The sequence below is a fragment of the Pleurodeles waltl genome, chromosome 7, assembly GCF_031143425.1.
Source record: "Pleurodeles waltl isolate 20211129_DDA chromosome 7, aPleWal1.hap1.20221129, whole genome shotgun sequence".
Taxonomy (NCBI): domain Eukaryota; kingdom Metazoa; phylum Chordata; class Amphibia; order Caudata; family Salamandridae; genus Pleurodeles; species Pleurodeles waltl.
In genome coordinates this window covers 1,215,562,968-1,215,586,240 of record NC_090446.1, presented here as the reverse complement: position 1 = coordinate 1,215,586,240, position 23,273 = coordinate 1,215,562,968, and the positions used below count along the sequence as shown (strand labels likewise).

General features: G+C 46.6%; 1 protein-coding gene across 1 annotated transcript in view; it reads left to right on the top strand.

The window, feature by feature from the left end:
* TBCD (tubulin folding cofactor D) overlaps positions 1-23,273 on the top strand; it is a 1,666,801-nt gene that overhangs the window by 614,544 nt on the left and 1,028,984 nt on the right. Inside the window, 1 exon segment of the mRNA XM_069200356.1 lies at positions 365-384. Within this exon segment, the coding sequence (XP_069056457.1) occupies positions 365-384 (20 nt within the window).

Sequence of the window (23,273 nt, the reverse complement as noted above, 5' to 3'; positions counted from 1 at the left end):
CTTCTCTATAGATTTTTCTTGGAGGAAATACTATAGTCTTTCATCCAGATTCTTTCCATCTTCTTACAATTTTGTTGTTGTTGTAACAGTTGGGGAGAAAACCAGGAATTAAGCTTATGTGTAGGCTTTTTTAGTCTTACCTTAATTGGTGCCTTTTGGCATCGGGTCTCTTCGTCTGGATCCTTCACAATATTCTCTGGATTTGGTCTGCAGGTGTCATTGTGTTGGTCAGAAGGGGTCAACCCAGGGTGGACACTAGATTGGAATCGCCTGGGGACCTGCTCTAGACCAGTGGGCCACCTGGACACAGGCTGTGAGGGTTGGGTGCAGAGTGGGCAGGGCTGGTTTGGAGGGGGTTATGGAGTCCTTTGCTGGAGTTTCTTTGTGGACAGAGAGATCTTGGTCCTCTGGTGGGCAGGCAGTTCTCTTGGGGGTTTGGAGAGTTTGCTGGCCCTGCATTATGTGTCTCCTTTTTATAACAGTGGCTTCAGAAGCTGTAGACAGGCCGGTAGAGCTGGGACCAAATTAGTTGGTGTTTGCAGTCTTCTCTGCTGGGGTTTATCTTAGCAATCTTTCTTTTTTCTTCTTGTTGTCTTCTTGAGGTCACCGGGAATCTGAAAAGCTAAGTTCAGGGGAGCCCTTAAATCATGGATTTAGGGGCGTTACAGGGGTCAGAGGGCAGTAGCCAATGGCTACTGTCCCTGAGGGTGACTACACTCTTCCTGTGCTCACTCCCTTTGGGTAGGGGGGCACTTTCCTAACCCTATTGGTCCCTGTCCTCCAAACCAAGATGGAGGATTCTGCAAGGATGGATTCAATTCAGCTCTGGGCACCTTAGGGGTGGTCCTAGTTGGAGTGGTCACTCCTCCCTGTTTTACCTAATTGTCCTGCCAGGCTTGCTGCCAGAAGTGGGGCTTTGTCCGGAAGGCGGGCATCTCCACTAGCTGGAGTGACCTGGGGCACTGTAACGGGAAGCCTGAGCCTTTGAGCCTCACTGCTAAGTGTTACAGTTCCTGCAGGTGGGAGGTGTGAAGCACCTCCACCCAGAGAAGGCTTTGTTTATGGCCTCAGGGAGCACAAAGGCCCATGGAGTCAGAAACTTGTGTGCTAGTGGCAGGCTGGAGCATACCAGTCAGCCCTACACTAGAGGGTTGGTAAAATATAGGGGGCATCTCTAGGATGCCCTCTGGATGTTTTTTACAAGAAATCTAACAATGGCATCAGTTTGGGTTTATTGTGCTGAGAAGTTTGATACCAAACTTCCCAGCTTTCAGTGAAGCCATAATAGAGCTGTGGAGTTCGTAATGACAAACTCCCAGCCTATTTACCAAATATAGCCACACTGCACTTACAATGTCTAAGAATGGGCTTACACACTGTAGGGGCATATTGCTCAATCAGCTGTGTCCTCACTTGTGCTATAGTGCACCCTGCCTTAGGGTTGTACGACCTGCTAGAGGGGTGACTTCCCTGTGCCACGGGCAGTGTTTTGGGAGCACGGCACCCTGAGAGGGACCAAACTCACTACTACCTCCTTCACAGAGACTTCCTTTCATCTAAGCCATCCTGGATATTATTTGCTTTACTGTTGGGCTGGAGAGGCAATCTGGGAGGACTCACTTCCATATAAGTCTGTTAAAGCTACATGTGATTTGCTGGGCATTGAAAGCCACCTTGGTGGCCATCAAGGGAAGGCTGGATCAGGTTTTCTCAGGGAAAGTATCACCACTATGTGGTACTGCAACAAGGTTTATGTTCTTGGGTACTGTGACAAGAAGCTGTGCACCTCTGTACCAGGTTGAATTGTCAAGGCATTTCCATGGTAATACACTGGGACGTATAATTAAACAGCATTGGGGGATGAACTCCGCTACCGATGCCTAGTGTATCATTAATGGCAGTTACACCCAAAAGTGGCGCATGGCATCTTCCAGCAAGGAGGAGTGTCTTTTCTCAAGCTCTTGACTACTGCTGAGATTGCACAGTTTCATAACTTTCGCACATTGGAGTTCTCGTTCTGAGATATATTCTGCATAGAACACAGGACTCGTATGCCTTCCTGTGATCACCTCTCTTGCCTGGAATTCTGAAGAAGATCAGGAACGACTAAGTACGACAAAGTCATACTAGTGGCTACTGGTTGGGCCAGGTGAGTATGGTACCTGGAACATTTGGGCAAGAGCATCTGTCTTCCTATAAAGTTGCTATTTTAGGAGGATCTTCTGTTGTAGCAGCAGGGCAGGGTCTTGCACTTGGGCCTGCTCAACCTCCACCTCCATGCATAGAGATTCACAGCCAATGGTAAATCTCCTTTGGCCTCTCTTCTGAAGTAGTTGATCTCATCCTTGTAGCAAGTTCTGCGAAATATGTTTATGTTGGGTGCTGGAATAAGTTTGTGTCTTGGTTTGGTACCCACCAGATGGACCCATTTCAGGTCTAGCCATCAGATGTATTGTTGTTTGTTTTGTTCTTGACACAGCAGGAACTTGCTGTGGGCACTGCTAAAGGTCAATTGTCGGCCCTTTCGGCCTCGTTACATTTGCCAGACTAGCTGTCTTTGTTCAAATCACCCATTGTGATGCATGTCTTTTTTGAAACATGTTTCCACCAAATGCCTTTGTGATGTTACAGTCTTAACGATCTTAAATGTTATGAAGACTTTCCTCATGTGTACCCCTTAGGAACTTTGAGAGGGCATTCTTTCTTTTAACAAGATTCTTTGCAAGGTCCTAAATTTGCCTTTGCCAGTTGCAGATGTTAAATCTAACGTATAGGCTCTACTATGGCTGTCAGTTGTCAGTTGCCTGCTGTCATCCCCTCCTACAGGCGATCCACTATTTTTGTGCTTAAACCTGAAATGAAGGGTCCTGTTATAGTTGTTATATTTTGTAGTCCGTAGAAAAATGTTTTCATGTATGAAGTGGGTCAGAGTGGAATGTTAGGTATGCCATGTGGAATGGATGATAGAGCTCTCAGGATGGCAGTGGGTTGCGGGGAGCGGTTGGCTGCAGTAGCGTTTTGGAATTCGTTTAATTACTTGGATTTTCTGACTTGTATCATATAAAAATAAAAGCTGTCCTCTACCTTTATCAAAGTGCATACCTCTGTTATAATAGCGATTTGCATCAAGAAAGGGCAGGAGAAGACTTTTGACACTAAGCCGACCTGCACAAAGCAACTTTGTGTCTACGTCATGTACACGACTAAGCTGCCTCACCAATGTTCTACCCTACAGTGATTAATTTGCTAGAGATGTTTCTGCTGCATATTTAGAAGTGAGGAGTAGATGGGCTGGTCCTAATTTTGATCACATTGTTCAAGATTGATAGCAAGGCATCTGCCTTCCACACTGACCTCAGCAAAGTATTGACCGTCACAACAAGGCCCACCACTTTCCGATCGTGACATGTTACACAGTTGCTATCTTTTAGTGATGACCTATGTAAAGCCCATCAGATAAGCAGGGTGGTAAGGCTAGGAGTGTGCAGTGTCCTTTCACTTTTTTAATCCTGACCCAGGCAGACAAGAATAAAGTTGAACAACTGCTCTCGGAGTTAGTTTTAACCACATTGCATATATCATTTTTCGTCTACACACTACATTCCCAGTTTGCCTCACTACTCTGATTACTCCATAGGTATCTTTACCAAATCATGAAAATATCAGAAGAGCTTCTCTCGATTAGAGAGGGAGTTGTAGCCTGCACAGTTATTAGCTCTCACCGTGTGAGGACAATCCCTATGATGAAACATGTCACCTCTGGTGGGTGAGAGTTTTCGTCCTAAAAAGGAACTCTCCTTCGATATTCTAAGTACCTAACTTGTGCCTAGTGTTAAACCCAGACATTTTGTGGTGTGAATAATTGGTGAGTTGTGAGCTCATACCCGCTGGTCTCTAAATCTACTCCTTGCCTCCTTTTATGTTCAACTAGTCTCCTAATCCTGACCAGCAGCCCATTAAGTTTTTACATCACCATGATGGTGTGACAACTCAAATGAGCACTGGGGCCAATAGCAGCAGACCTCTTCCTCATGCTCCACAACTTCCCCAACCAAACCATTTTAGTTCTTAGCTAGAAAGTGCACATGAGCCGTATCAGTTAGTGGTGCCTTCTTGTCTGCTATTCTGCTCTTAATTATTGGGAGCAACTTGTTGTATGCAACTTGTTGTATGTTCCTCCATTTTAGAAGTCCATCCACTCCTCCCCTCATCTTATCCGTCCTGTTTGTCTGTTTCCCTCAATCAACCATGTTATTTCTTCTTGTAAGAGGCCTTTGTTTTTATGGTCAACAGAGCTGAGTACCAGAGAATGAGTTTGAGCAGGGTTACTTCTCCCAGTACTTCCTGGTACTATGCAAAGTTAGAGACTCCAACCCATTCTAGTCTTTGTATCCTGAACTCATTCTTCACTTGTAGATTTTACAGATGCACTGTTTCTTTTATCCTTGATGCTTGGAGATTGGATTGTTCCACCCTCAGGTTATGTTTTTTTTAAATATTGATCTTGGAGTCTGACAGACTTTTCTGCACTCAGTCGTGAGTCTTGTTCGCTATAAGATATACATTTCCGACATTTGCCTGTACTCCTTAAGAACCTTTAGAGGGCATTCTTTCTTTTAACAAGGTTCTTTGCAAGATCCTAAACTTGGAAGCTCATACCCACTGGTCTCTCAATCTACCCTGGGCCTCCTTTTATTTTCTGTTAGTCTCCTCATCGTGACCAGCAGCCTATTAAGTGTTTACATTGCTGTGGTGGTGTGACAACTCAAATGAGTGCCAAGGCTAATGGCAGCAAACCTCTTTCTCATGTTACCCAGCTTCCCAAGCCAAACCATTTTAGTTTTTAGTTAGAAAGTACACATGGGCCGTATCAGTTAGTGGTACTTTCTTATGTGCTATTCTCCTGTTAATTACCAGGAGCGACTTCGCCCTTCTGATTTTTAATAGGGTATGTTCTGCCATTTCAGGAGTCTATCCACTCCTACCCCCTTATATGTCCTCTTTATCTGTCCCCTCAGTCCTCCATGTTATTTCTTCTGGTATGAGGCTTTTGTTTTTATGGACAATAGACCTGTGTTCCAGAAAGTGAGTTTGGGCAGGGTTACTAGGAAGTATTGGGAGATCTTACAGATGCACCGTTTCTTTTATCCCTGTGACTTGGAAAATGGCTTGTTCCACCTTCAGATGTGTTTTCTTTATATTGGTCTTGGAGTGTGAAAGACTTTTCTGCACTCAGTAGTGAGTTTTGTTCGCTATCAGCTATGCATTTCAGGCATTTGCCTTCACAACATCACCTCCTACGTCTTCATGAAGATAATATTAATAGTTGTGGCACATCTTCATAGGTCAGGTTTACACGCATTTACTGCCTTGGCAGCTGAATGCTATAGCCAGGCTCACCACAGCTGACCTTCTCTAGAGCATGATCTTTTGCTTTTCGACCAGAGGTTTTTCCCTCAACTTACGCAAGCCTTCTTTATCTGGAAACAACTGTTTACAGGCTTCTCTCTGCAAAGAGTCTGGGACATTTAAGGCACAGTCCCAGTGTTTCTGTAGAAGGTCCCACCAATCATGGCAGCATACAGTTGCTTTCTCTGTGCTTGAAAGCTGTACCACTGCGGTGTTGTGCCACAGCTTTGAAGGTTTTGTTGCCTGTTGATCATCTGACCAGTTCACTGATGGCAAGAGCAAAAAACCTCAATCAACGTTGTCCTGCTGCTTATGAATGAAACCTTCACATAGAGGTGGCATCTACGTCTTGTAGGATATCCCACTGGTGCATCTTTTTCTTCCAATTAAATCATTCACCAGCCAGGTATACCAAAATCATTTCCCACTGTGGGATCCTCTAGAAGATGCATTCCTGTTGAAGTGGGATTTTCAAACTGAGTACACATTTTTTTTTACCCCTTCCTTATAGTTTGTGTAGTGTGAGGAAACTGCCAGGATAAAAGTAGGTGAATGTAATCGAACCTGTTTTGCCGAAGAGAATGTGGCATGCTAACTGGCTAGGCTTTTTTCTGTAGCCACACTGGTGTAAGAAAGGCCCCTGCAGCGCCCACGGTTTGGGGCGCCCCAAGCACCTTGGGGCCCCCTCAGCACAGCACCTGGCCTGGTGAGTCCAATGGGGAGAGGTGGGTACTCCAGTTTCGTTACGCCACCGTGTAGTTACCCCTCCATTTTTGTTCACTGTGGTTCTTCAGGCCACGAGATGAAATTGGTCAATCTGAGCTCCTTTGATCTACCTTATGAGGTGGTGGATACTATCTTTCCTATGCACTGTCTGCCAGTGAATATTGTGTACTGCAGGCGCTGCACATTTTGTTTTGTTGTGTTGAAGAGGATGTGAAACCTTTTCACATAAAGCTGCTTTCAGATGTATTACACTTTGAACTATCTTTTGCCCACCAAAGCTTTGCTGGGGGTTTCATCTGTTTGCTAGAAACAGTTGTCATTGTTATTTTCAAAGGGCTCTTTTTGTTTCTCCTTTGCTGCTTGTCATGCATCAGTGGGACCTTAATTTGGTGCTTACTTTTTTGATGGGCTCATTGAGTCCAGACACAAACTCACCTCCAGATAGGTCCTGCTTTGGTATCTATTCAAACAGCAAAGTTTTATTCGGTCTAAAAGGCCATCAAAGCATAAAATACATACATAGCAAACTTAAAACAGAGGTAAAACAACTAGCTCAATAACTTAATAAATATATATACAATAATTAAAAGCAAGGAAGGTGTATCCCTATGGTCGTATCTACAATTGGTGGTTGGTGACAGAGCTAAAAGGATTTAATTAAATAAACAGTGTCGTATACGCCATGCAGTCATAAGGAACTTGCTAACCGCGAGGATTACAGATTGAGAAGTATCACTCTTTAAAATCCTGATAGCTGTAGAGCACTGGCTCAAGCCCAGGTCTCGACACGTTGGACATAACCATTTTGATCTTGGGCCAGTATATGCAGAGCAAAAAAACATAAAATGTTCAATAGTTTCAGGACAGCCACGACAAGCAGGACAAAGATCAATAGATGGGATAGTGCCCCAGCTTTTGGTAAAAGATAACAACGGGAGGCTTCCAAAACAGAAGCGTGCATAGAGACCCTTCCCCAGTAAATCGGGAATCAGATCAAGATATGGTTCAAATTGGGGATGCCACTTAAGATCGATAAATGAGTTGGTCAACTGGCCATAGAATAAACTATGGACCAGGTTGTTTTTTTACATAAGACCAGTACGCTATCTTCAAAAAAGTTTCATCAGATCTTTCCAGCTTGTGTGGCTCATCCCAAAACCTTTGTAATCCAAGAATATAAAACCATTTGGAAACATACTTGACCCATGGAACAGTGGCTGCTTTCGGCCTCCTTAGGAGATCGAGTACTGACTCTCTATATACAAAAAGCTCAGAGACAGTCCAAATTCTTACCCAGTATAGGAGGGGTCTTAAAGCTATCAGGTCGGCTATACGTTTGAAGCCTAGGTCCAAAAACATAGGGATCAAGGGTGTACTACAGGGACATGCTAGTAAAGCCCTAGCAAAGTTGTTTTCTCCTACTATTAATCGTTTGCTATCTATTCAAATGGTGAGGAATCTGTGCAAGAAGTCTCTGTCAGAAGAACAAGTTACTTACCTTTGGCACTGCTCTTTCTAGCAGAGACACTGTTTAGTGGCAGATTCCTCACCGGCCCTCTCATCCTCCTCGTTCTGTGATTTGACTATCCATTAATAGTCTAGGTATCTGCACACGGTCACACCAATTTGCTTTTGGGGCTGTGCGTCTGGGGGGCAACGACACTCAATAGCAACTGACAACAGCCATGCAGGAGTAACGTGTATATAGGCTCCACACATTATTTTCGAAGCAGAATGGACATCAGTGTGGAGTCACACGTGCCACCTTCCAGTGCACAGAGGTATTACTGAAAAGTTTCTGGATCTGATAAAGCCTTCAAATTCCAGATTTCTTACCTTAGAATTCCCCCCAGGCATCAGACTGGATCTGGAGATTTTTCTTAGAGCAGTACCCTTGCGTGCCATCAGGTGGCGTTGGTCGACGCTACGTTTGTTGTTGGCGTCATGGTCGCCGTGATGACATCTGGGTCATACATAGACGCCGCCTCGGCGCAGTGACGTCAGTTCTTTTCTTTCCACGCCACACACTGATCCAGAGAGAGCTACCCTGGATGTTTTTTTTTTACCAATTTCAACACTTTTGTCGTGTTTTTTGGTGACTTGCTGCGCCAAGGATGTTCCCGAAGACTGGGTTTCAACTATGCGAGAACTGTCACCACATGATTTCAATGACTGATCCACAACCGGTCTGTCAATGGTGTTTGGAGTGCAACCACGATGGGAAGTCATGTTCCGAGTGTCGGGCCATGCATCCGAAGGCTTTGAGGGAGCGGTCTCTAAAGCTCATGGCAGGCCGGCGCTCAACTCCGCATCGCTCCCAGTCTCGCTCAAGAGGAAGGCCTTGAGGCCACTCATGGAGTCACCACCACTCATCTTCTTCGAAGGCTTTGGGTTACTCGGGTAAGAGGAAGTCGAAGAAGGCTATGCATTCTTCGACTTCACCCTGTCGCTCCGTTGATGCAACCTGGGACGAGCTTTGACGCTCCAGGCCTCCATCCTAGGAGCCTACTTCTGGGCCTGCTCTGCGCCTCCCCGAGTTTCCGGGAGCAACCCCTGCCCAAATAAAGGAGTACTATGAGGCCATGTGTCTCATATTTGGGCAGTCCGACCCCCTGCGGCTCCGTCTGGGCCTGATGGTTAGGCTAGGGACCCTTCGGGTTCTGCACCAATGGCTTAGGCCTCGGCCTCTGAGGACCCCTCCAGATCGCCTTTGAGATTCTTGCTGACGCTGGTTGTGCCACTGCAACCTTTTCTGGCACTGGCTAAGTCGTTGACGCTCTTAATGTTGGTTGGGCCCACGATCGACGTTGACCCAATCCTAATTCCTGACAAGCCGGACCGGTGTCGGCTGACTCCGCTTTTAAGTTCGATGGGGCCTACTCACCCCAGGTCGGATTCTGACCCTTTTTCCTATGGGTACGAATGTGTTGAGGGATTCAAGGGGTTGCTAGACACTTATGAATACCAGCTGGATGACCCTAACATGAACTACGCAGAAGAATTAGGCGAGGCCAATGGTCTGAATACTTCTCCAGACACTGGCATGCTTTCTTCTCCTACAGTGGGTACAGCAGAGGGAGCCTCCTTCCTATACAACGGTGGTCAGTAGGGTGACTGAGGGTCTTTTCCCCGAACTGCCCACTGTAGCGGTCAGGGCTAATCTCCTGATGGAGGTGCTTCAACCTGGGGCCTCTACTTCGGAGCCTCTACTCCCATTCAATGAAGCCCTCACTGATGTCCTTCTGGGTACTTGGTCCAGTCCCAGCACAGGGGCTGCTGTGAACAGGACAGTCACCCTCTGCCAATGGCCCGCCCCAAATGACCCTAAATTCCTGTCCCAACACCCCAAGCCTGATAGTCTTGTGATTCAGGCTTCCTCTTCTTCAGGCGCATTCCCCTCCTTTCCCCTGGATAGGGAATCAAAGAGACTAGACCAACTAGGGAAGAAGATGTTTTCTTCTTCCAGTCCGGTGTTGTGGTCAGTAAACACCGCATGCCTTTTGGGCCGCTATACCCACTCACTGTGGGATACGGTCGCACAAGTCTTGCTGCAGATCCCGGAGGAGGCCCGGGCTATCATCTCTCAAGCTTGGCTGATGGGAGAGACACGGCGAAGTTCACTATTCGCTATGGGCTGGACCCGACCCACCCTTTGGGTAGATCGGTTGCAGCAACAGTGGTCTTGAGGCCCCAGGCCTGTTTGAGGACATCTGTTTTTTTGGGGGATGTCCAACAATCCCTTATGGACATGCCCTTTGATGGTACCCCTCTCTTTGGAGACAAGGCAGATTCTGCCCTTGAGAGGGTCAAGGAGTCCCAGGCTATGGCTCTGTCCCTTGGCCTTTCGACTGCCCCTTGCCCACAACAGACCGCCTTTCACCACTTTCATGGCCATGGAAGGGGCTCCATGTAGCGTCCCTTTCCCAGCCACCGTGTCACCCACTCTGTTCAGCCCCTTCTTGGCCGGGGACACGGAATCCCTTGGGCTCGTGGGACAGGGAACCAGAGGTTTGCCAGTCTACCCCTACCCCTGTTGCAGCTTCCAAGTCTTCCTAATCTGTTCCCCCATCTCAGACCAGTTGGAGTCAGGATTCGCTATCACCTGCCCCACTGGGATGCCATCACAATGGGCAGGTGGGTTTTGCAGATCGTCCAAAGGGACTACTCCCTCCCCTTAGAGACTGCCCCTCTGGCCATGCCTCCCTCCTATGGCCATTTACCAGAAGATCATCTGGCTCTTTTCTGCAAGGAAGTTGTGGCTCTCTTGGCCAGAGGGTCCCAGTGCCAGAAGTAGGTTGTGGTTGTTATTCCCGCTACTTTCTAGTGCCAAAAAAAGGCAAGGACTTCTGTCCTATCCTAGACCTTCGGGCCCTCAGTCTCTTCCTCAAGAAGGAAATACTCTGGTTCAGGTCCTGTCTGACTTGGACCCAGGAGAGTGGATGGTAGCTTTGGACTTGCAGGATGCTTACTTCCATACAACCGTCTTGCCTGCCCACAGATGCTACTTGCGATTCATGGTAGGTCAAGAGCCCTTTCAGTTTACCCCGGTAGTTCAACATCTGGCAGGCTGTCTGAACGCCAGAGCAGATGAACTCAGTTGTGGATGCCTAGTAGATCACAAATGGGGTCTCCCTCCAGAGGTGGCACAAGGTCTCTTTCAGCAGTGGGGAGAGCCTTGGTTAGATCTGTTCACCTCCGCAGAGAACGCACAATGTCAGCTGTTTGGGGCGTTGCAGTTTCCAAGGCGGCACTCGCTTGGCGACGCTTTTTGTCTCGAGTGGAACTCAGGCCACCTTTACGCCTTCTCACCTATACCACTTCTGTCCAGAGTTCTGAAGAAGATCAAGAATGACCAGGCCCAAGTAATTCTTGTGGCTCTGTGTTATTTGCTTTTGTTCAACCTTTCTTTAGTCCAGCAGGGCTCTGCTTTGCACTCCCTTAAAGGTTACTTACCGGCTATCTCAGCCTCTCTAAGATTTCCAGAACAACCTTTCCTTTTCAAATCTCCTATTGTTGGTAGATTCTTTATGGGACTCACCCATTTGTTTCCTCTCACTCAGTTTATTATGCCCCAGTAGGACCTCCATCTAGTCCTCACTTACTTGATGTGTGCCCCTTTTGAATCATTACACAACTGTCCCTCGTGTCTCATTACTCTCAAAACTGCATTTCTTGTTGCAATTACCTCTGCTCGCAGAGTGAGTGAGCTTCAAGCTCTTTCTTCTAAACCCCCATTTTTGTCTTGTCACCCTGACAAAGTGGTGCTTCATATGAGGGCCTCCTTCCTTCCCAACTTTGTTATGCCTTTTCATGTAGGCCAGTCTATCACTTTGCCTACTTTTTACGCACCCCCACATCCTTCTCATGAAGAGGAGGGACTCCACCGTCTAGATCCAAAAAGAGCTTTGGCGTTCTACCTCAATTGTACTAAAGATTTCCGGGTGGACGATCAACTCTGTCACGTATGTGGGTGCAAAGAAAGGGAAGGTGGTGCAGAAGCGTACCATCTCACGATTGGTACTACTTTGCATCAAACTGTACTACGCTTTGGCAAAGAAGCAACCTCCTGAGGGCTTGGGCACTCACTCCACAGGAGCAACTGCTGCTTCCACAGCATTAGCATGTGGAGTTCCTGTCCTGGGTATCTGCCAGGCAGCAAAGTGGGCATCGCTGCACACGTTCACAAGACATTACTGCTTGGACAGTCCGGTCCACAGAGTCGGCTACTTTGGTGGTCCTGCAGGACATCTTAGTATGATCTTGGTTCATAGCCCACCACCAAGGATGGTATTGCATAGGTATCTGTTCTAATTTAAGGAATGTGCAACTAGAAGTCTCTATCAGATGAACAAGTTACTTACCTTCGGTAACAATTTATCAAGTAGAGACATATTCCAGCTGCATACCCCTCAAAAACCCACCCATTCTCCCTGCTTGCAAACTGATTTCTAGGTATAGGGATTCCCTTTTCAGGGCCTTTGCTCTAGCGCACCATTTTCAGTGTTCTTCATGGCTCCGCAATTTGATGTGGGAAGTTGTGAAAAGAAACTTATACATTCAGGCTGCGCCTTTGTACGACACCGACATCCTCACGGCAACCATGATGCCAACGACGAACACGGAGTTGACCAACGCCACCTGCCCGCTCGCAAGGGCACTGACTGAAGAAAAATCTATGGATCCAGTCTGCCACCTGGGGGGAAATTCCAAGGGAAGGAATCTGCAACTAAAATATGTCTCTACCAGATGAAGCGTTACCAAAGCCTGAGGAATATTCAAAAGGTGAGGAATCTGCGGCCAGATAGTGTCTGTAGGAACGTACCCTCTTTCTTGGCATGGATACCCCCATTTTCTGCCTGTTGTCAGTGTGTATGACTGTGTTCACTGGGGTCCTGCTAACCAGGACCCCAGTGATTATGCTTTCTCCCTTCTAAGTTGGTAACTGTTACTTACACTCCACATTTGGCATACTGGTGCCCCCATATAAGTCCCCAGTATATGGTACCCAGGTTACGTGGGGACCCCCATGGGCTTCAGCATGTATTATGACACCCATGGGGAGCCCATGCAAAGTGTATCTGCAGGCCTGCCATTGCAGCCTGCGTGAAAGGGTGCATGCACCCTTTTCACTACAGGTCACTGCACCAGGTCAGTGCGAGTCACCCCTATGGCAGGCCCTCTTAGCCCAGAGGGCAGGGTGCAAGTACCTGTGTGTCAGGGCACCCATGCACTAGCAGAGGTGCCCCCATGAACCCCAGCTCCATTTTCCTGGACTTCGTTAGTGTGGGGACACCATTTTATGGGTGTACTGGGCATAGGTCACTACCTATGTCTAGCTACATAATGGTAACTTCCTATCTATACATGTTTGGTATCAAACATGTCAAAATCATACCCCAGTACTGTTTCCAGTATTGGAAGTATGATTCCATGGACTCTTGGGGCTCCTAAGAGGACCCCCAGCAATGCTCCTACCAGCATTCTGGGGTTTTCTAGGCAGCCCAAGCTGCTGCCACCCCTCAGACAGGTTTCTGCCCTCCTACTGCTTGAACAGCTAAAGCCCAGGAAGTAGGAACAAAGGATTTCCTTTGGGAGAGGGGGAGTAACATCCTCTCCCTTTGGAAATAGGTGTTACGTGGCTTGGGAGGGGTAGCCTTCCCAAGCCACTGGTATGCTTTGAAGGAGACATTTGGTGACATCCATGCATAAACTAGTATACACCTGTTCAGGGACCTCCAGTCCCTGCTCTGGCACAAAACTGGACAATGGAAAGGGGAGTGACCACTCCCCTGTCCATCGCCAACCCAGGGGTGGTGCCCAGAGTTCCTCCAGAGGGTCCCTGGGTTATGCCATCTTGAGTCCAAGGTTGGCAGGGACCTCTGGGAGCATCTGAGTGGTGAGGTCAAGCAGGTGATGTCAGAGCTCCCTCCTGATAGGTGGTCACCTGGCTTGGTGACCAATCCCCCTTTCAGGGCTGTTTAGGGTCACTCTCTTGGGTGGGTCCTCAGATTCGGCTTGCAAGATTCCAGCAGGACTCCTCTGCAACCTTACTTCGACTTCTAGCCACTGGAACTGCGACTGGACCCTCCAGGAACCGACAGTCTACATTCACGACGAAGACTCTGCTTGCAACATTGTTTCCACAGCTCCTTCCAGCTGCTGCATCATTTTGCCGGCTGTGGATCCTCTGAGGGTGGCAAGTCTTCAGTCTGCACAAGAAGGAAAAAGGAATCTTCCTTGGAGTGAAGGAATGACTCTCCTGCATCCGCAGGCACCACCTGCAACGCTGGTCAGTTATGTGGATCTCTTCTCATCCTGAGCTGCATTAATCCTGCATCAAAGGTGGTGGTCTGGAGTAGTCCTGTTGGTCCTCTCTACCAGATGTCCAACTTTGGACAACTTTCTGCCTTATCACGGAGAACAGTACCCCCATGCACTGTCCCTTGCAGCTGCCAAGGCTTGTTTGCATCTTCTCCAAGGGATCTTCAGGGTTCATGTAGCCCCAGCACTTCTTCCAGCGATGCACATCTCCCTGCGTGCTTCTTCTGCAGCATGGGACCCTTTTCCAGTTGTGCTGCGTGGGCCCTCTGTGGCTCCTGGTTCCTTGCACAGTGGGTCTCCTGTGTGGGCTGCCTCTTCTTCTTTGGACTCTTTGCCTTGCTGAGGGTCCTCTAGGACTCCCCACATGGGTTGAGTCCTCCTGGACCTTGCTTTTCCTCAGCAGCTCAACTTTTGCTTCACAGCAACATCTGCCTTTGCCAAGGCTTGTTGGTGGCTCTTCCACACCACTGACCGACTGCAATCATCCATCCGGCATGGGACGTAGACTGCATCCTGCAGGAACTCTTCACCTGCTCCAGGGCTGCATTCCTGACCGTCTTCGTCATACCGTCGACCAACTCCTGCGTCCACAGCTGGGTGGATAGTAGCTCCTAGTCCTCCTGGACCCTTCTGTGACTTCTGGACTTGGTCCCCTTCTTCTACAGGTCTACCTTTTCAGGAATCCATTGCTGGTTTCTTGCAGTCTTGTCTGGGTGTTGCAATTTCTTCTTTTCCTTCCTTTTGGGTGGTTTAGGGAAAAACCAGTAACTTACTCCTTTCTTCCTGGTCGCTGGTGGGACTATGGTACTTACCTTTGGGTTTTCTTAGTACCCCCACCTCCCCTCTACACTTTCAACTTACCTAAGTGGGGGTCCTGTGTTTGCATTCCATTTTTTTTAGTGAATGGTTTGGCCTGCCCCTAGTATCACTATTGTCTATTTTCATTTGCACTTTTTGCTATCACTTTTTATGCCTATTTCTTATAATTAGTGTACATATTTGGTTTGTTTACTTACCTCCTATTGGAGGGCTGCCTATCTAGTGTTTTGGTACTGTTACAGTAATAAAGACCCTTTATTTTCATAACACTGAGTGTTTTCTTTCATGCGTGTAGGTGCTGTGTGACTATAGTGGTATTGCATGAGCTTTGCATGTCTTCTAGATAAGCCTTGGCTGCTCATCCACAGCTACCTCTAGAGAGCCTGGCTTCTAGACACTGCTTACACTACAATAATTGGGGATACCTGGCATAAGGTGTAAGTACCTCAGGTACCCACCACACACCAGCCCACCTTTCTACATCTCTATCATACCATACAGAGTGTTACTGAAGGCATGTAACTTGTTTGATAGGTCATTATATTTGTTGACATTTTAAAAATGATTTGTTTTGTCTGCACATCTGTCTTCCACATCATTCTTTTCTGACCAGTTGGTAGGAATGTAGGCTTTTCTTTTTTATAATGGGTTTCCTCTTGTTTCCTCTTGTTCCACGCTGTACTACAATCACCCTTACCACCATCTCTGCTTCCTGCTAAAGCCGAAGGGAAGCTACATGCCTGAAACCTTTCAGGAGTCTAAATTGTTTCATTTTTAGGTCTCAAGAACATTATCTGTCTGGCCTGCCCTCATTAGCTTCAAGACTACCCAACAAAAGACACTTAACCATTGGATTGTTTCTGACATTAAAATCTCCTGCAATTAGCAAAAGCAAAGACCCTATGAGAGTGTCAGGGCCCATTCTTCTAGGATAAAGACCGCTTCTTTGAGTTGGTGCTGGAACACATTTTAGAGTTGGAGTGCTGGCTAACACCATCCTCTCATGAAAGGCGTAAGGGTTTACTTGATAACGTTTGTTTGAAAACACAAAAAGGTTGTAGAAGAAAAACATGTGAAGTGCCCTTTTATTGTTTATTTTTATCTAAACTCTTTCCCGTTTTGTGGGGGTGCTTCTGCACCTCCAGCACACCTTCTTCCAGTGGTGCTGCCTTTATTCTGAGGTCTTCGGAGATTCGATGGCCATTTGGCAGGTTTCTGTTGTTAAGGCCTCTTAGTTGAATTATCTCCTTAGACCCCATCTTATGAAGTACTGCTTGGGGAAAGAATAAAGAGGTGACGAATTTGCAGGTAGAAATATCCATCAGTAGCATAAGTTACTTACCTTTGCTAATGATCTTTCTGGTCTGCCAGCCGATTTCTCACCAACGCCGCCACTTCACTGTTCTGAGGAATAGTCTGTTAATTTTAAGTTTCCAAATTAGTTTTCTGCACTGCATTTCCTTTAATGTCAATAATATCAACTCCACCTTCAAGGGTGTGGAAAAAAGGATGGAAGCTGACATTACAGTGCTTGGTTACACCACATCCAGCGATAGTGATGTCTCACCCTGAGGAGGCACTGGAGTAGTGCTGGAGTTGTGGTGCCATTTACTGATGTAAGAGAGCTGTTTTTCCTTTTCTGGATCCATTTTTGTGCCTGAGGAAGATCAAGAGTTGAGGAAATCTGCAGGGAGATAGAGTATAAACCAGAAAGATACTTACCGCAGGTATGTAGTTTAGTTGCTGTCTGAAATTAAATATGCTTAGAGAAACAGTTAATAAGGCCACCAATCAGCTGTTCCCATTACTTGCCTCAGCAAATCAGGATTATAACAGGCCCATCTTACTGAGCATACATACCTGGGAGGGAGTGAGAGAAAGGGTGGTCGAGAGGGTAGTTTCAGTTTCAAAATTGTTGTCACATCTCCTTCAAAGATCTCAAAAGTCAACAGCAATACTTTTGCAACAGCGATCTCCTTGCTCCCTCTACGGTTCATGCTGTGCTATAGTTGTCATCTGTCCAGGTTTGACCTGAATAGTTTGGCCTGATTTGCTCAGATTAGAGGGAATACCTCTGTCATTGGGATTTTCGTTGTGTTTGGCACTTCATGAATCTTTGAAATGTAAAGTGAGCTTGCCCTTTTCGGGTCTATATAGTTTTCATTTAAGGCTTCCTATACCATTGTTCATGTTCAACATAAAAGAATTATGGTACCCCTGGGCAAATACTGGAGCATTGGCCTGGAAGCTTGAATTACTCAGCTTAGCTTGCAGATGGCGTTCTGACACTATCATCAACCAAGCATAATTGCCCTCTCAGTTCTGGAGCTTGCCCCACCTATCTCTTGTGAGGGTCCAATGGCTGTTGCCTTTCCTGTACCTATAGGCCAATCTTTGGCCTTCCTTAGATTGGGTCACCACCTCTGCTGATGCTCATTTGTTAACATTAGTATTATCTGTGAGAGACCCATCCTGGTGAGAGGCACATACAAGGTACACAATACTATACTTGAAGAGGTATCATCAGCTGTCTCATCTGCTTGGAGGCCCAGAGAGTGTTGATGAAGAGATTAGAGATGCCAACACTCTACAAAGGTTACCTTCTAGTTGCAGGGGAGATGAAAAATCTTGTATAGCAGGAGAGCATGATGACTTTTAGCATGTTTGCCCCTTCCTTGGGTCTTCCTTAGTTTTTAGAATGGCACTGGTAGGTTTGTCTTGTGCATTATGACAAGATTGTTAGGCACACATCCTATTTCTATTAGAAATATATAACCTTTTTTGTAAACAAAACTGTCCAGTTTTAGATGCTAGGACTTTCTTTAGCTCACATCTCTTACCCTATTTGAGTACTGTTGACATCACTACGACTTTTACTTTCTACCAAAAAAGAATTAAATGTGCAAGCAATTAAAGTGGTAACTTTGTGCAATGTCTTTAGTTGTCCCTCTGTAGAGTCAGATTCTTGGAGAGTACTGTTTTGTTCATCTTGATCTTCTCAGAGTCTGAAAGGCAAGTGGAGGTGTTCCGCCTCGATGCCCTCTTGTAAAATGAATCATACTGAAGGAGCGCGCATGGAAGCAGTGGTCAATCTTCTTCTGGATCTTTTTCAGAGTGTTGGGGGACCAAAGGAGTTAGCATCAAATCCATGTTTAGAGTACTATGAAGCCCGTTTGGCTACACAATGAGGACCAAGAATCGATACTGGAGTTTAGTGGATTTATTACAAATGAGTAATCACACCAATATATGAGCTTTATCTAAACCAAATTATAGAGATAAAAAATCAGCATCTGCAAGCTGAAACACCAAAACAAGTTCAGTCTTCTTAATATAAGACATATAAAGGTTACAGTCACAGCAATGCAAAAACTAAGAAATAGGAATTGGCATTCTATAAAAGAATTCCGATATCTTCTTGTCAGCAAAAATGGATATAGGGACATGTAACTAGGATTCTAGGCTAATAGGACCAGTTTAAGCAAGATAGGTGTTAGCATTGAGAGACTTCAGTAGAAGTATTTAGGAAATAAAGAGTGTTAACATAGACCTATACACTGTAAGTACAAGGGATCTAAAATTCAGCTGTAACTCCTAACAGTATGAATGCTAAATCAATGTGATAACAGTATGAACACTAAATCAATGTGGAAAGTTCCTAGAGCATCCATATCTTCTGAGAATGTCAGAAACCCAATTATTTCTCCTTTTCGTGGATCACACTTGCAGCATGGAGCAATTCTCCCGTCCCAGCAGAGAACTAATGTAGGAAACTGACTCCCTGTTGCAGTCACCCCCCACTTTTTGCCTGATATTGATGCTGACTTGACTGAGAAGTGTGCTGGGACCCTGCTAACCAGGCCCCAGCACCAATGCTCTTTCACTTAAAGATGTGCCATTGTTCCCACAATTGGCACAACCCTGGCATCCAGATAAGTCCCTTGTAAATGGTACCCCTGGTACCAAGGGCCCTGATGCCAGGGAAAGCCTCTAAGGGCTGCACCATGTCTTATGCCACCCTGGAGACTTCACTCAGCACATGCACACTGCCTCACAGCTTGTGTGTGCTGGTAGGGAGAAAGTGACTACGTCGACATGGCACTCCCCTCAGAGTGCCATGCCCACCTCACACTGCCTGTGGCATAGGTAAGTCTCCCCTCTAGCAGGCCTTACATCCCTAAGGCAGGGTGCCCTATACCACAGGTGAGGGCATATGTTCATGAGCACTATGTCCCTACAGTGTCTAAGCAAACCCTCAGACATTGTAAGAGCAGGGTAGCCATAAAGAGTATATGGTCTGGGAGTTTGTCAAACACGAACTCCACAGTTCCACAATGGCTACACTGAAATCTGGGAAGTTTGGTATCAAACTTCTCAGCACAATAAATGCACACTGATGCCAGTGTGGGATTTATTGTAAAATTCACCCAGAGGGCATCTTAGAAATGCCCCCTGAATACCATTCAGACTCCTAGAGCTAGGCTGACCAGTTTCTGCCAGCCTGCCACAACCAGAGGAGTTTCTGGCCACATGGGGAGAGTGCCTTTGTCACTCTGTGGCCAGGAACAAAGCCTGTAATGAGTGGAGGTGCTTCTCACCTCCCCCTGCAGGAACTGTAACACTGTAACACCTGGTGGTGAGCCTCAAAGGCTCATGCCTTTTGTTATAGCACCCCAGGGCATCCCACCAGTCAGGACTTCCCCTAAGGTGTCCCGAGCTGAGGTGACCCCTGCCTTTAGAAATCCTCCATCTTGAGATTGGAGGATTCCCCCAATAGGATTAGAGATGTGCCCTCCTCCCCTCAGGGAGGAGGCACAAAGAGGGTATAGCCACCCTCCAGGACAGTAGCCATTGGCTACTGCCCTCCTGACCTAAACACGCCCCTAAATCTAGTAATTAGGAGCCCAGGAAATGAGATTACTGCAACCTACACACAGAAGGACTGCTGACCTGAAAGCCCTCCAGAGAACTAACACTGCAGAGAGGACTCCCAGGCGACTGCGACCTTGTGAGTAACCTGAGACGACCCCCCTGCACCCTCACAGCGACACATGCAGAGAGGATCCAGAGTCTCCCCCTGACCGCCACTGCCTGGAACAAAGAACCCGATGCCTGGACTAAGCACTGCACCCATAGCCCCCAGGACCAGAAGGAACCGAACTCCAGTGCAGGAGTGACCATCAGGCGACCCTCTGCCTAGCCCAGTCGGTGGCTGGCCCGAGAAGCCCCCCTGTGCCTTGCCTGCACACTAGAGTGACCCCCGGGTCCCTCCATTGATTCCTATTGAAAACCCGACGCCTGCTAAGCACGCTGCACCCGGCCGCCCCTGTGCCGCTGAGGGTGTGTTTTGGGTGCCTACCTGTGTCCCCTACCCCCCAGTGCTCTACAAAACCCCCCTGGTCTGCCCTCCGAAGATGCAGGTACTTACCTGTTAGCAGACTGGAACTGGAGCACCCCTGTTCTCCATAGGCGCCTATGTGTTTTGGGCCCTCCTTTGGCCTCTGCACCTGACTGGCCCTGTGTTGCCGGTGCAGTGACTTTGGGGATGCCTTGAACCCCAAATGGTGGGCTGCCTATGCCCAGGAACTTGAACTTGTAAGTGCCTTACTTACCTGAAAAACTAACCAATACTTAAGTCCTCCTGGAACTGTTGATTTTTGCACTGTCTACTTTTAAAATAGCTCATTGCCATTTTAGCTAAAACTGTGTATGTTACTGCTCTAATTCAAAGTTCCTTACTCACCTGTGTGGAGTACCTTGCATTTTATGTATTTACTTCAAATCTTGAATCTTGTGGTTCTAAAAATAAATTAAGAAAATATATTTTTCTATATAAAAACTATTGGCCTGGAGTTAAGTCTCTGAGTGTGTGTGTTCCTCATTTGTTGCCTGTGGGTGTACAACAAGTGCTTAACACTACCCTCTGATAAGCCTACTGCTCGACCACACTACCACAAAATAGAGCATTAGAATTATCTAGTTTTGCCAATATCAACCTCTAAGGGGAACCCTTGGACTCTGTGCACACGATCTCTTACTTTGAGCTAGTATTTACAGAGCCAACTTCCTACACCTAACAAACAGATTGACCTTGAGTTCTTCTTCTGAGATAGACAATGAACAGGAGGCACACCAATTATCCAGTCTGTGCCAAGGTCCTCTTGCTCTGGCTTCGCCAACAATAGTATACAATACTTCTTTCACTAGCTAAGTGATCAAGAATGTGCACCTGCAAAGGAAAATTAGGTAAAGTAAAGAGAATACTTTTTATGGGTTAAAATGAAGGCCTGTTCATGCTAACTTAACAAGCCACAACTAATGTGCAGTCTCAAAACTCTGTTATAATGGCAATTATATTCGGTAAATGCAGACATAAAAAATCATGAACACTTGAGCATAGTTCTTTTCAATAAAATGCAATCCTTCGAAATACGTGTGTAAATGTGAATCAGAACTACCATTTTTACGTTAAAGGTAAACATTAGAACTCACAAGCATAAATTAAAACACATTTCTACAGTGAATGCACCTTCAGTAACACATTTTAAAGCTTCACATTACATTAGTAAGGTTTAAGCACACAGTGTATATGATGTCGATTACATTTCAGGTCACTTTTGTAACGCGTGGGGGGTGCAAACAAAATTACGCCTTTCCAGTAAATAAAAGTTGTTTGTTAGGAAATAGCGCAGATTTTCCTTTTGGATCTTCACCTGACTCCGAGGGCAACTGAGGTGTCATTGTTTGTTCGAAGTGAAGATGCAAGACACTAACATGTAGAAGTAAGCAGCTAATAGGTCTGTTTTTTGTTACATATTGAATGGTTTTCACAGTGTGTAAGAGTTGCATGAAGAGTTATGCTTAGTTTATTTTATCACCACTTTAAGAGAACACTGGGCTAAAGAATGTCTCGGGTCTCTGGCGGCACCTGGTTTGATTCCGAGCTGAAAAATGGCAACAATTGTTTTTGACCACGTCATACCTAAAGCACTGCGTGCAGTCTGCAAGCACAAGCAGTTCCGCCTGCCCTGTGGTGCTGTGCTACTGTGGTGAGATGAGGAGGAGGGTGTGGAGACCGGTTCAAGCCGAGAAACCAAGATATCTTGCTCGAGGGCCAAATAGTCCTGAAGCACCAGGAAATGCTGCACCAAACGTTGCTCTGAGCTACGTCTTGTGCTAGCAAGAAACGCCGCAGTGCATTTAACTCGAAAACAAAAGGACTCTCTAATAACCATACCTTGCATTCTCGATCCTCTGGTGACACTCTCCACTGCTCTCATTTCACCACTTTCCTTGAACCCCTTCCCCTGCTGGTCCTCACTTCCCCGTTTGCTTTTCTTAAAGCCAGATTTAGTCAAGTTCTCTTGAACCTTTTTATCTTCCCATTCTCTAACACTATCCGTCCCAGTCCATCTCTCCTACTGCCCCTCCTCTCTCTATCTACCCTCCCCTTAGTCTGATCCTACCAGCACATTAGCCCCACTGCTTGCTCCTGAGCGCCCTTTGTTTGTTTAGCTTTCCATCTTCCCTCTTAATCCCTCCTTTAGGGGCCCTACTCTATTACCCTCCTCTGTTTCTGAACTGCTCATTTTAACTTCATCTTTCTTTGCTCTTCCATGCCATTCCCCCTCCAAGCTAACTTCCTCTTCCAGCAGCGGCTCTCCATTCTCCTGCAGCCACTAGGCTCTCTAACTAACACCTAGTTACCATCAGTGCGGCAGTCAGTCCTGCAGATGAAGTGGGTGGGCAGCGCTGAGTCACCAGTATTACATTTATCTAGACAGGAAGGATTGTCCCAGGAGAAAACTAGATAATGCAGGCCTCCACTCCTTTCACAGCGCTCAGACGACCCTCTAAAGAGACTCACCCTCATTTTCTTGTTATTGTTACCTAGAAAATAGCCACTTCCATACTTATGGCCGGATTACAAATTGGATTGAGTGATATTTCTATGTGGGCTTAAGCTCTGCCAGTTTACAATGCTCTGGTTTTCACACCTTATTTTCCAAGGTGCTTGAATACCAGACCCAAGTTTATCACCCCGAACCTCCAGCCAGTAAAATCGCTTGATGGTTTGGCTGCAATAGCAGCCCACTTTTGTCCCCATCCGAACTCTTTTTGTGGCCTGTTAAGGGACTTTCTGGGGTTTAACTTTAGGGGCTTCACACACCACTCCTACATTAAAACGGAGGGTGAGGCTTGTAAACCCGATGGTAACATTTCCCACTCCCTGTTTGTGCAGGTCTTTTAGTCCCTTCCTCCTTACAGTCCTCGTCCTACTTTGTCTGCCTTTTTCCTCTGATTGGTGATCTTGACCGTCTTTCCACTCTTCTCCCTCAGTCGACAGAGCTGGCTGCATGTTCCTCCCATTATTGGTGCCTCCCCTCAGAATACCTGAAGGCATACTGACTCGGTCATCTTTACTGAATGCTTTAAATGGCATTTCCAGTAGGAGGTGGTAAGTGCTAAGAGCCATCGAGCCTGACTTCAACGTGTGC